Source organism: Quercus suber, unplaced genomic scaffold (genome assembly GCF_002906115.3).
Source record: "Quercus suber isolate HL8 unplaced genomic scaffold, Cork oak 2.0 scaffold_151, whole genome shotgun sequence".
NCBI lineage: Eukaryota > Viridiplantae > Streptophyta > Magnoliopsida > Fagales > Fagaceae > Quercus > Quercus suber.
This window is the reverse complement of record NW_027069612.1, coordinates 23,966-35,946: the sequence shown is the minus strand read 5'-3', so window position 1 is coordinate 35,946 and position 11,981 is coordinate 23,966. Positions and strand designations below refer to the sequence as shown.

Sequence of the window (11,981 nt, the reverse complement as noted above, 5' to 3'; positions counted from 1 at the left end):
TTAAATACAATTTTTGTCATCATTTCCTTCATTTATGATTGAAATCTGTACTATACAGATGATGCAAATATTTCCCTTATTCTGGAAAATGTAGGATAACTTAAAATTAGTATTGCAGAAAAAATATTTAGCATCATTTTTGCATTATTGTCCAAACTCCAAAAATGATTACTTTAATAGAAGCTGAGTAAGTGGTGTGAAATTAGTGATTTGGAATGCAAACAAAGCCAAGTACCCAAGTAAATGATTCACCAAGAGAGCACAAAAGTAGCATAACCCAACTACCCAAGTACAAAAGAAGTACACAAGAGATTCGCCAACAGTTTGAAAGAAAATTACAAAGATCATGCTACTCAAAGATACTGCTCATGTCTGCTATCCACTCAAACAAAGGTCCAAGGAGTGAGAGTTTCAAGTCCAAAACTGAAGTTTCCACATTTTGAAACTCTGAGCATTTCTCTTTCCAAATACACCACTTGAGACGATGGGGGAATGCATTCCAAATGTCTACACTGTAATGCCGACTTAACCAACCTTATCAACAAGCTAATAAATCAGTTCAAAGTTCAATTTTTAGCTCTTCAGAGTAGATATCCAAGGGTACTCAGCCTGGTTTTATTCATAGTCATCAATCTGCAAAAATATGAAGAAAAACTGAGCACAAATAATGATAATGGTGGTTGTGATGACAAAAATAATAATGAAAACAATGATAATGAGCATAGTGCCAAAACTATTTCAAAATTTAACATAACAAAGATATGATCATGTAGGTCTCAGTTTCCTAGCAGTATAGATATGAATCAGCTCCAAGCCACAGTCCATGTTATTTTTAGCATGTCAGTTGACAGACAATGAAGGGCTACTTTAGGTTCAAGAAAAAGCACACAAACTGAAGACAACAATGAAGGGCTGATCTTTTACCTCAATAGTTCTCGCATATATGCATCAGTTTTGTCCTAAAATTTTTCTGATGCTTTAATCTGATGTAGGTGATGCAAAGGAAACTTTTGGGGCACTTGTAATGCAATTAGTTTAGCCTGCTCCTTTTCTTCCTGCATGACACAAAAATCAGTCAGAGGTCATGCCATTAATGGACAAAAGCATTATCTACCATATGGGATATTCCTCAAAATCACACATAATCTTTTCCCTGGCCCCATGTCTGATATGTATGCAATGTATAATAGATTTTTTTTTTTTGGGGAAAGCTGAGAGTCCAAGCTGTCAAAGTTCATCGCATACCATATGCGACTTTTTTTGTTGTTATTTTGGTGGATCAAAAAGGAAAGGAAGCTACACATTCAGAACAAGTTGGATCAGAATCCATGAATCAATTAACACAGAAATGGTCATTATTCCATAACCAAGGATCAAAGTCAAAGCATCATATAGCTGAACTGAACCAAGTCAACCAACCTAGTCGTAAATGGGGTCGGTCTGGTTTGTGGGCTGAAGTGTTTTATTCTATTTTTCATTTGTGTGAGTCGAATTAAACCTGGTACTTTTTGTGAGGGAGCTTTTATCAAGATGGACAATTTAAACATATACTAACTAACAATATACCTTAATAAATGGAAATGATGGCCATAAGTCATCATCATGCTTTTTAAATTTTCCACAATTACACTGGGAGAAACTGAGGGCAGCACCATGAAAACAAAGGATTTTAATTCATGGTTTCTTGACCACAAAGAAGCTCATGAGAAAGAGATATGAAAAAAGAAAAACAAAATTTTCACTAACTAAATTTAGTTGCACAAAAGCATCTTCTAACACAATACTGATATGAAGTTATCAAAATTAACTTAGGCAGGAGAAACATGAATATTTATGAGTGAAAACCTAGTATGGTGGCAAATAAAGTAGATTTTCAAGCCACTTTGGGATTACTAAAATGGTAATTGACCTATTAATGTAGAATGTTAGCAAAACCAATAATCTGCTACTCAGAAATTATATGCCACACATTTTTCTTAATTTATACGTAGGTCATCAATTCAGCATTGGATTTTAAAAAAAAATGAAATTTCTGTCTGCATTCAAACATAAAATCCATATCACACATTGATGATGAAATATTTTGCCTACAATTTCGTGGGTTAGCAGTTATGACTTTAAAGGTTTGTCATGACAAGTGTACCTTTTAGATCCAGCATATCTGGTTTAGAACAAATCACATTCGTTTTATTTAGTCTAGTATTTCTCACTCTTTATTGATCTTTTAAAATTTTGAAGATAGTAGCATTGGCAACTTCAAACGAAGGCTACGGCTATAATAGTCTAGCAAAGACAAAACCAAGCAATATCCATAGACAACAAAAGATCTCACCATTCTAATGCTTCATTGCCTTGCAAAGCTGCAAAGTGTGCAAGTCAACATATTTCATTGAAATTATTTTGACTAATTGCCTCCTTATCAAATATGGCATCAGATAATACAACTGCTGATGCTCCTTGGGTGATATATTCTCTGACTGAATCTGTACCAGATTAGAAAACAGATAACATCACATTGCACACAGAAAATAAGAATATAAAACATATCAACTTAACAAATATTTATGAACATAATGTCTCTTTAAGTTCCAAAAACACATATTCCAAGAATACTGCAAGTGTGAATTTCAATCTATGAAAAGTACACATGAATCAAGAAAATGTTATTTTATGCATGATTTTCGTTTATTTGAAGGGCTGATACATGCATTTAAAAATTTATTTTATTATTATTATTTTTTTTTTTTTTAAGTTTGAAAGAACTCCCAATAAATGTCTTAGCCATGAGAACAATTTGGATAATGGAGGGATATGAATACAATTCCCAGATGCAAAATCATCTCTCTTTCTTATACTTGGATAATAAATAGCAGAAGGGTGGAATTTTGAATCTTTCTTACTTTTGAGCATGAACACAAAAATTACAATAGTGAGTCTTTAAGAGATACAGGACAGAGACAAAGTTAACCTACTGTTATGCCCTGAGAAGCAACCACTGAGATGTGATGAAAAGGCCTCTTGAGTGCAGAAATATACCGACTTCCACCTAGTGCAGAGATGGGATAAACCTAGTCCACCAAATAGAAGAAAAATAAATCCATGAGGTACATCTATAGATGAACTATTTTCTGACATCCAAACAGTATAAAATCCCAGAATGCTTAGTGAAGAAACTAGAGAATACAAATGTTTGAAAGAACCAATCATATACTAAGCCATACTTTCTTCACTGTGCAAATCTTATGAAGATCCTTTTGATTGGCGAAGAAGAATGCATTTATGACTTATGAGCCAGTATTTAGGGGCGTAAGTAACCTACATAATGCCAATATAAGTAAGGAACTCTCAACTATCTGAATGGAAGCTTTGTGAGACAAAGTATGCCTAGTCTAGTGAATTAACAGTTGAATTTAATTATAAGACTAAAATAAATAGACTCCAATATCACTCTGAAATTGTGTACAGAAGAACAATGTGGGCTGGAAAAACTTTATAGAGCAACCTAAGACAAGAAAGACCACTTCGAGGCACAGAAATACTTTTAAAATTCTGTGGTAAAAACACTAACCGGGTCCAAGGTGCCAACTCAAGGAAGCAGAGCCTATGCATGCATGATCTTTTTTGTGTAAGTCTAAAGCATGATCAATTCACAAGATAGAAAACTGAAAGATTAAATTTAGATAGGGAAGATTTGAGACAAGATGAACCAATTAAATTGACAAATCTTGAATCCAAGTTGGTTACAGGAGAAATGAAGATGCACATTCCTCTCAGAAAAACAGTTTACTATAATTTAGATCCAATTTCCACTGATATCTTATTCTAACTCAGAAAGCTAAGCTACAGAACTTATTATTGTAGCTTGCATAACTTTATATAATTTCATTTAGAAAGATGACTTTTATTTTTGAACCAAAAAGAAAATCATGACTATTCAAGCACTGATACATGTTTAAAAGAAGTTCATGGTCAATTGGGGACATTTACCATAATTGTGTACCTAGTAACCATAATGACTGGTGGATATAGGATATCAAATAAATAATGAGCTTTCTTTTCTTTTCTTTTTGTGATAAGTAAATAAATAATGAGCTTTCACATTAATATCCATTGAAAAAAGGAGTCAGGAGTGCATATGGCATTGGACAGTGGCTACCATATGAACTGCCCAATCTTAAACATCATAGAACATGTCAAGACTTACCTTGACAATTTTGGCACCAGAATCATATGCAGACAATATCTGTAAATCACAATCAGGTTTTCAGTTCTCCTTCTGACTCAAAAGTTTCAAATCTCAAACAGAACAGTAGGAAAAAAATAACTCTGAAATAGAAGTGTCCAGCAAGATAAACATTATAAGAAGCCAAGTGCGTTAAGAAAATTTTTACAAATGCTATAAAGCTTAGAAATGAAAGAGAGTTTTAAGTTTTATAAGATGGCCTTACTTCTGTTGGGGTCATCACTCCAGGCATGTACAAAACTTCACCACATTGGGCATCAACCATAATGTCCTGACAGTCAATAAGCATGTTTAGAGTATACAGAAGAAGCAGTATTAGTGATGTCTTCTAACAGGTTTGTTTAGGATTAAATTCAAGATAGAAAATTAGAAGAATCATGAAGATCACTAAAAAGGTCAAAATAATTCAAAACGCATGAGACTGATGAATTCAAAATGCATACTTTCACCATTGCAGGACTCATTAGAAATTTGGCTCCAGCATTTATTGCATTTTTGGCATCCTCAACATTTAAAACAGTCCCAACCTGCAGGATGCTTAATATTTTTCAGAAGTGAGAAAACTCTTGCAAAGAAGTACTTGCATAGATATATATGGAACCTTTCTATGACTTCTCTTGATTGAAGATGGAACAGTAAAAACATTCGAAGTCCGTTACAAAGATAGTGTTTGATAGTCCTCCAAGTAGTTATGACCTATTCTTATTTCACAGATAGTAAATCAAAATTGGGCTCTCTATTTATAATTATCTATGGTGTGTCAGCAACAAACAAACCCATCCACATGCATCCAAAACCAGATCGTGAACTTAAAATTGCATCTAGTTGGATTTACATGAAATGTGCCTAAAGATAATATCTAAAAGGGGCAATTTATTATAGCATTTTGTCAGATAACTAGTAATTAAGCTAATTAGCTCATCATGGATCACTATAAATCAAGCTCACATGTTCATATAACATCCAACAAATGAGAAACACCAGTCTAATGTCCTTCCAAACAAGCACAGAATTTGTCCATAGATCATTCACAGATAACTATGCCGACAAGCATAGACTTTAGCAAGGATTTTTGTCAAGCATAGTCAATTTGAACGTAAATGATATATTAAGAAATTCAAGAGAAGCTAGGAAGAGAATTACTCCTAAGGTCGTAGTAGGATGCTCCTGCACCAGCTGCTGAAGAACCTATGCAAAAGAGAAAGAAAGCACATTAACTCTCAAGCCCAAGAAGCCAATTGCATTGGGGAATTGGAAAAGATTGCATTCTAAACAACCTCAAATACACCTGGGGTAGACATCACAATCTCCAGCTACATATCAAAAAAGAGAAACAAATCAGAAACCATCTTTATACAATCATGGACTACTGCAACTAATTGCAGAATAAGAATAAATTACCATTGTATTTCTTTATAAAATGATTAACATAAAGCAAACATTTCACCAATCAACAATGCAAGCAAAAATTTCCCAAGAGACCTTAAGTAACGGCAAGAATCTAACTAATCAAAATCCATAGATTAAGGGATAAGCAATGTGGGCGCAATAAGTTCTTCTAGACTGTCCAAAACAATGCAACTGAATCAACTTTTAAGATTATAAAAGCTACTTACTTAGTTAATATTTATATAATAAAAGTTGGGTCTTAGAAGTCGTGATTGTTACGCGTGTGATACATTAATTATTAAGACAGTTTACTTGACATGAGACTCTAGTTCAATTTATGAAAGAGATGAAAGAAAAATTTGTAAAAAAAAAAATTAAAAAAAAAAAAAAGACTCACAACTGAGATGCCACCACTAAGTGCAGCACGTGCAGCTTTCAGTGCCAACTCTGTGCTATCCAAAGGGAGAAAAAAGATACAGTAACTAAGCCATTAATGAGAGTAGAAGACAACAAAACAGTCCCTACATATAATATTAGAGAGAGAGAGAGAGAGAGACCTGTTGGCACGAAGGCAAGCTATGACACCAGAACTGTGAATGTGTGTAAAGGTTTTGAGAACAGAGAGCTGAGTAGAAGAATAGCAACAAGCCCTCAGCCGAGGTGGAGGCGGTGGCGGTGGCGGTGGCGGTGAGCTTTGAAGCCAAGTGCAGCTGCACATGCTGCTGAGGGTGAGGCTTGTTATTGCCATATCCACTCACCTTTGCAAAGACAACAATGAGAAGGAATAAAAAAAATTAATTAGTAATTTTTATTGGTAGTAATATATGTAATAAAAAAAATCAATCCAATCTAACAATGAATTGTACACGACTAAACAAATTAGACCCTTCCCTAGTACTTGGATACACAGTATTATTTACACACATGATGGAAGTGTTATGAATCATTTGTTTTAGCAAAAGAACTAAAAAATAAAGTACATGAAGTGTGCAACTATGCATTGAAAAATTAGAACTTTTCCATTTCTGGCAGATTGCAGGACAACAATGAGAAGGAAGAATTTTTTTTTTTTTTTTAAATGTGTAGGATTTTTTGTTTTGAAATACTTGGAGATGAAAAAAAGGCTGTAAGGGGCTGTTGGAGGTAGAGGAAGAGCCAAAAATCACTAGGAAACCAAAAAAGTTATGATTGTGTGATGCTCTGGCCATTAGAAATCTAACATATAAAAACAAATTAAGAAGATAGAAAATTGAAAGCACCAAAGGTTTTGTTCAAATGCACAACTTAGATAAATATTATCTCTAGATCTGTGAATGTCTACATTGGTAGACCTCAATCTTTGTTCTGCTTTTGACAAAAACAATGTCTCCAAAATAAAAAAATAAAAAGTCTGAGAAAAGAAAGAATTCATTCAGCAATTATCCCATCGAAAACAGTAATTAAACCATTAGTTATTTTTTATAGATCAATAGTTCAAATAACTCAAAAAAAAAAAAAATAATAAGAAAAAGAAGAAGAGGGTAAACCAATGAAATACCTGCAAAACAAAATAATTCCTCCTCTGGAAGTGAACAAACCGACTCCAATTCTAAATCAGATTCTGCAACAATTAAGAAGCAACCATGCACTTAGGTACAAAGATATAAATCATTAGAATTAAAAGAGAGAAAGAAAAAAGGTATGGATTACATTATCCTAATTTTTCATGTTCAAATAAGTCCGTGAACAAACCCACTCTGATTCTAACTCAGACTCTGCAATAATTAAGCAGCAACCATACACACATCATATTATCAATATGCTCTTAGGTACAAAGATATAAATTATTAGAATTAAAAGAAATATTTAAAAAAAAAAAAAAAAAAAAAGGGATGGATTACATTATCCTAATTTTTCTTGTTCAATTAACAGTTTATAGACAAGAAAAAGAAAAAAGATTGAAAAGAATGAAGTTGAATAGTTTTAGAAGTCGTTCAAAGTATAAAAGCCCTAAAATAAAACCAGTAGTTGATTTTGAATTTGGGATTATAAAAGATAGATGGATAGGTGCATACCTGAATAAATTGTTTTTTCTTGTTGGATTATTTGGGACAATCTTCCCTGTAGCCGTAAGAGGGGATAACCATCAATTTTTGGCCCGTTCAAAAAGGTGAGATTGGGAATCAGGGGCATGGAAGTCAGGTTAGGGCATCCGAAAATCTGTAAATTCGAAAGAGAAGGAGGAAATGACGGAAGTAAGAGATGGTGTGGCTCATTATCATCATCATCATCATCATCTGAATTCCTCCACCATCCCTTCAGTTTTGGGCATCCCTCTATATGAAGAGAAGATAAGGATGGGAAGAATGGTGTTTTTGAAGAAGAAGAAGAAGAAGAGGAAGCACCCAACACGTTACTAACACTCTCTTCATCTGAAATGTATTCAAGTGCTTCCATATACATAAGATCGACAGACTTGAGAAAAGGGAGTTGATTTAACGGTGGGAGGTGCTGCAATCTTTTATTATAATGTAATTCAAAACGAACAAGATTAGTGAGAGAAGAGACCCAACTTGGAATTCTCACACCCATATAAAACTGCAGTTCCAACGCTTTAAGATTTGGATGTGGCTGGAGCCCTTCTAGCAGCATTTCATCATAACATTCGCTTTCTGCATACCATTCGGAGTCATCCCACTTTAATACCAGATGTTGAAGATGTTGTTTATCCTTTAAATTTGCATCTTTACATTCCCGCACCTCATCTTTTCCATGTCCTAGATTTTCAATTCTTAATTGTCCCCCCAAGTTGTGTAATAATTTCAATTGACTTGGCCCACCATTGGACTTGGCCTTTTTTTTCTTATACAAACCACAATGGCCTTTTTTCGCTTGGCCCCTGGAACCTTCCATTCTCACAACAACACTTGGTAGTATTGTCTCAAGATAAGTAAGGTGTCCAATTTCAAGGGGCATATTAGTCATTTGCTTGCCGCAACCTGTAATATCTAGAAACCTGAGATTGACCAACTTTTTAATGCCCCTGGGTAATTCTCTAAGCAAACCACAATTTCGTAGTATTAGTGTCTGCAAATTCAGCATCTTAGTAATGGAATTAGGGAGAATTTGAATTCTATTTCCAGAAAGATCAAGGTATTTTAAATGCTTCAATTTCCCAATTGAATGAGGCACTACAAATAATCCTAGATTTATCAAACCCAATGTGCCTAAATACTTAAAATTTGAAATGAATGCATCACAAGTTAAGTTACCCAAATTCCCCCTTATACTAGATGCTAAAACTGTATGTATCTTCCTTCCATTAGGCATGGGGGTTGAAAATTGCATTGATGAATCCTCAAGATTAAATGATACATGACGAACTTTTTCACCATTATATTCCTCACTTGAATTTAGCATGATACTCTCCATTCCAGCCACAAGAGCTGCAAGATCATGCATGAGATCATGCATCTTGCAAAAAGATATATTGCCGTCTTTATCTTTTCGTACATCTTGGAAAAAACATCTCCAAAGTAATACCATAAAGTACTCTCGGCCTACATCCTCAATACGTTGCTTTGAATTTGATAACTTAATAAAACCTTGTGCTGCCCAAAGATTAATCAATGTCGTTACACAAATCTCGTAATCTTTTGGAAACAATCTACAATAAGCAAAGCATTGCTTTAAGTACGATGGTAGATGATCGTAACTCAATTTAAGCGTTGATAAAATATCATTTTCTTTTTCTTCTTCTTGAGTTATTTCTAAGATTACACACCTTCCAAAGTATCTCCAGTCATTTTCTGAATCTTTGGTGTGTAGCAAGCTTGCTATTGTCCTTATGGCGAGAGGTACCCCAGCACACTTCCTCATAATCTCTTTTCCCAAACTTATAAAGACTTTGTTCTCTGGTAGTTTACCTTGTTTAAATGCCACTTTTACAAACAAACTCCAAGCCTTTTCTTCAGGTAGGCCTCTTAGAGCATGCCATGAAGTTGCTCCTATGATCCTCGCTACTCTTACTGAGCGTGTGGTCACTATTATCCTACTTCCTCTTTTCCCACCCATTAACAAATTTCGCAAGAGAAACCATTTATTACTGTTCTCGTTCCACAAATCGTCCAGGACAAGCAAGTATCTTTTTCCATTAAGTTTTTCTTGAAGCTGAGTTTGCAACATCTCTAGGCTTTCTTCTTGCTTCTCTTTTGTTAATTGTTTTAAAATTTCTTTAACAATCCGTTGTACATCAAAGATATCAGAGACACAAACCCAAAGTTTTTTATCAAATTTTGTTTGGACATATTCATCATTGTATACCAATTGAGCTAGTGTTGTCTTGCCCAATCCACCGATACCAACTATAGGAATGATAGAAATATTCTCTACAACATTGTCATCAAAAAGAAGTTTCATAATCTCTTTCTTATCATCCTCTCTACCAATAACTTCATCTTTGAGTACAAAAGAGTAAGTTTCTCTATCCCCCCTATTCATGACTAGTGGCTCAACCAAGCTTTGACTAAACTGAAAATCCTCCTTATCTTTTGCAATGGCATTCAGTCTCTTCCTAATTGCCTTTAATTCATGACCCATTTTAACACTAAAATAAAGTTGGTTTGAACTTGAAAAGAAAAGGCGTACCTCCTTTTTCATTTTGTTTCCAGACATCACTTTTTGGAGCAAAAATTGGGTGGAGAAATCATCCAGCAAGTCATCAGCATCATGGAGGACATCTTTGAGCTTACTGAGCCAGTCTTTGATCTGATGGCTATGAGAACTCCGCTTTTCTGCATCTAGAAGCACAGCTTGGATCGTGGAGACTGTGCTCTTCAGATTTTCAATCTCAGTTTTGACACCAAAGGCCAGTTCGACCTCTTCAGCAATGAAAGAGCCCAGCACATCAATGACTTTCCCTGCAAGATCGAACAAAGCTCCTTCCGCCATAGTTTCTCTTTCTTTCAGGAATAGTACGTAGATGGGTTTGTGGAGTAGTGAAAGTGATGAGAGAGATAGCTGTTGTAGTGTCCAGCTTAGAACGGTGGTAGCATCAACAAGTGCGGAACAGCTGGCCTCAATAATTATGCCCAAAGAAAATGTTGTTTTTTATTCTAAACTTCAGACTGCTTTTTCAACCTTTTGCTCTTTTCTGGTTGTTGGTGTCCTGTCAGTATTAATCATTTACAAAGTGTGAGTGTGAACGCAGTTAGAACTATAGTGTGAAACAACGTTTCTAAATTCTAAAAGCATAATTGTAGTTAAAACTTTTTTAAAAAATTTATTTTATGGAAAATTAAAACTTTTACCATTTAAATGAATAGAGCTATTTTTCTTTTTATCAGAAATGAATCAAAGCTCCCTCCGCCATAGTCTTTCTTTCAGGAATAGTAGATGAGTTTTGTGGAATAATGGTAAAAGTGACGAAAGATAGCTGTTAGAGCAGCCACATGCGACTAAAAATATCTTGATTTGACTACAAGAAAATATGGTTTTTGCGGCATAGCAACTAAAATGTTGTCACAATAAATCGCTGGAAACCGGCCCAATCTAATTTTTTAAATTTAAAGAAGCCCACTAATATTGAATAATTTAAAGAAGTCCATTATTTTTCCTGCAAACTTTCATTATACATGGTTGAGCTTCTTTTTTTTTTTTTTTTTTACAAGCACAACAATATCTATAAAAAAAAGTGTGCTTTAAAAATTTTTATTTACCCAAAATAATAAATTAACTAGTGAGTGATTCATGTAATACACAATATATTTTAACAAGATATGATTGATTATCTCTTATTTTTTGTATGAATTTGAAATTTGATAATTATGATAGTTATAATAATTATAATAAGCTTTTACTATAATTGACAATGACTTTGAATATGGAACCATCTATTCTAACATTTAATGAAAATATAATTTGATAATATTCAAATGAAGTGCTTAAATATAAAATAGAGTTTAAATTCAATTAACAAATATATAATGGGTCTTATTAATGGATGCTCTTAGAGAAATTGTTAATAAAAAATTTTAGGAAAATTTTGACATCACTTTTATGAGAAATGTAAAAGACGTCAAAACAATTAATTTTTTTCTTTTCTTTTCCTATAAAAAGTTTTTTAAAATAGTTTCTAAACTAATACCCTTAGGGTATTTATTAACATTTCTCATATATAATTAAAAAAATTATGTGTAAACTTGTGAAGTATCAAAGTCTTATGTGACAACTATTAAAAATTTAACAAAATGGTAAAGGTTTCCATTTTCTATATATGATTAGATAGTTATAAAAATAAGTTGAAAAAAAGCACGTAATAGTCTCACTTTCAAACTTGTAATAGACTCTCATTTAGAACAAAGGTGTTAGT

The 11,981-nt window shown here is 33.6% G+C and overlaps 2 protein-coding genes across 9 annotated transcripts; both read right to left on the bottom strand.

The window, feature by feature from the left end:
• LOC111996415 (uncharacterized) lies at nt 1-10,316 on the bottom strand. 8 transcript variants are annotated; one of them, XR_010630369.1, is made up of 13 exons: nt 7,687-7,732; nt 7,170-7,232; nt 6,190-6,390; nt 6,030-6,084; nt 5,521-5,556; nt 5,387-5,431; nt 4,687-4,770; nt 4,449-4,514; nt 4,205-4,243; nt 2,969-3,068; nt 2,333-2,483; nt 925-1,055; nt 1-633 (listed from the first exon to the last, which is right to left on the bottom strand). XR_010630369.1 is itself a non-coding variant. In XM_065777218.1 (11 exons), exons 3-11 carry the CDS (start codon nt 6,378-6,380, stop codon nt 2,377-2,379), a joined length of 723 nt encoding a protein of 240 aa, XP_065633290.1. In that variant the 5' UTR covers nt 6,381-6,390; nt 7,170-7,232; nt 7,687-7,732; the 3' UTR covers nt 2,332-2,376. The 8 variants fall into 8 exon arrangements, 3 of the variants coding, with proteins under 3 accessions (XP_065633290.1, XP_065633288.1, XP_065633291.1); XR_010630368.1 differs by lacking the exon at nt 7,687-7,732 and adding an exon at nt 10,259-10,316 and having other exon boundaries at nt 154-633; nt 2,973-3,068; XR_010630367.1 differs by having other exon boundaries at nt 154-633; nt 2,973-3,068.
• On the bottom strand, nt 6,840-10,561 carry LOC111996427 (putative disease resistance protein RGA4). The gene is made up of 3 exons (XM_024028380.1): nt 7,687-10,561; nt 7,170-7,232; nt 6,840-6,847 (listed from the first exon to the last, which is right to left on the bottom strand). Exons 1-3 carry the CDS (start codon nt 10,559-10,561, stop codon nt 6,840-6,842), a joined length of 2,946 nt encoding a protein of 981 aa, XP_023884148.1.
• Nucleotides 10,562-11,981: the final 1,420 nt, after the last annotated feature.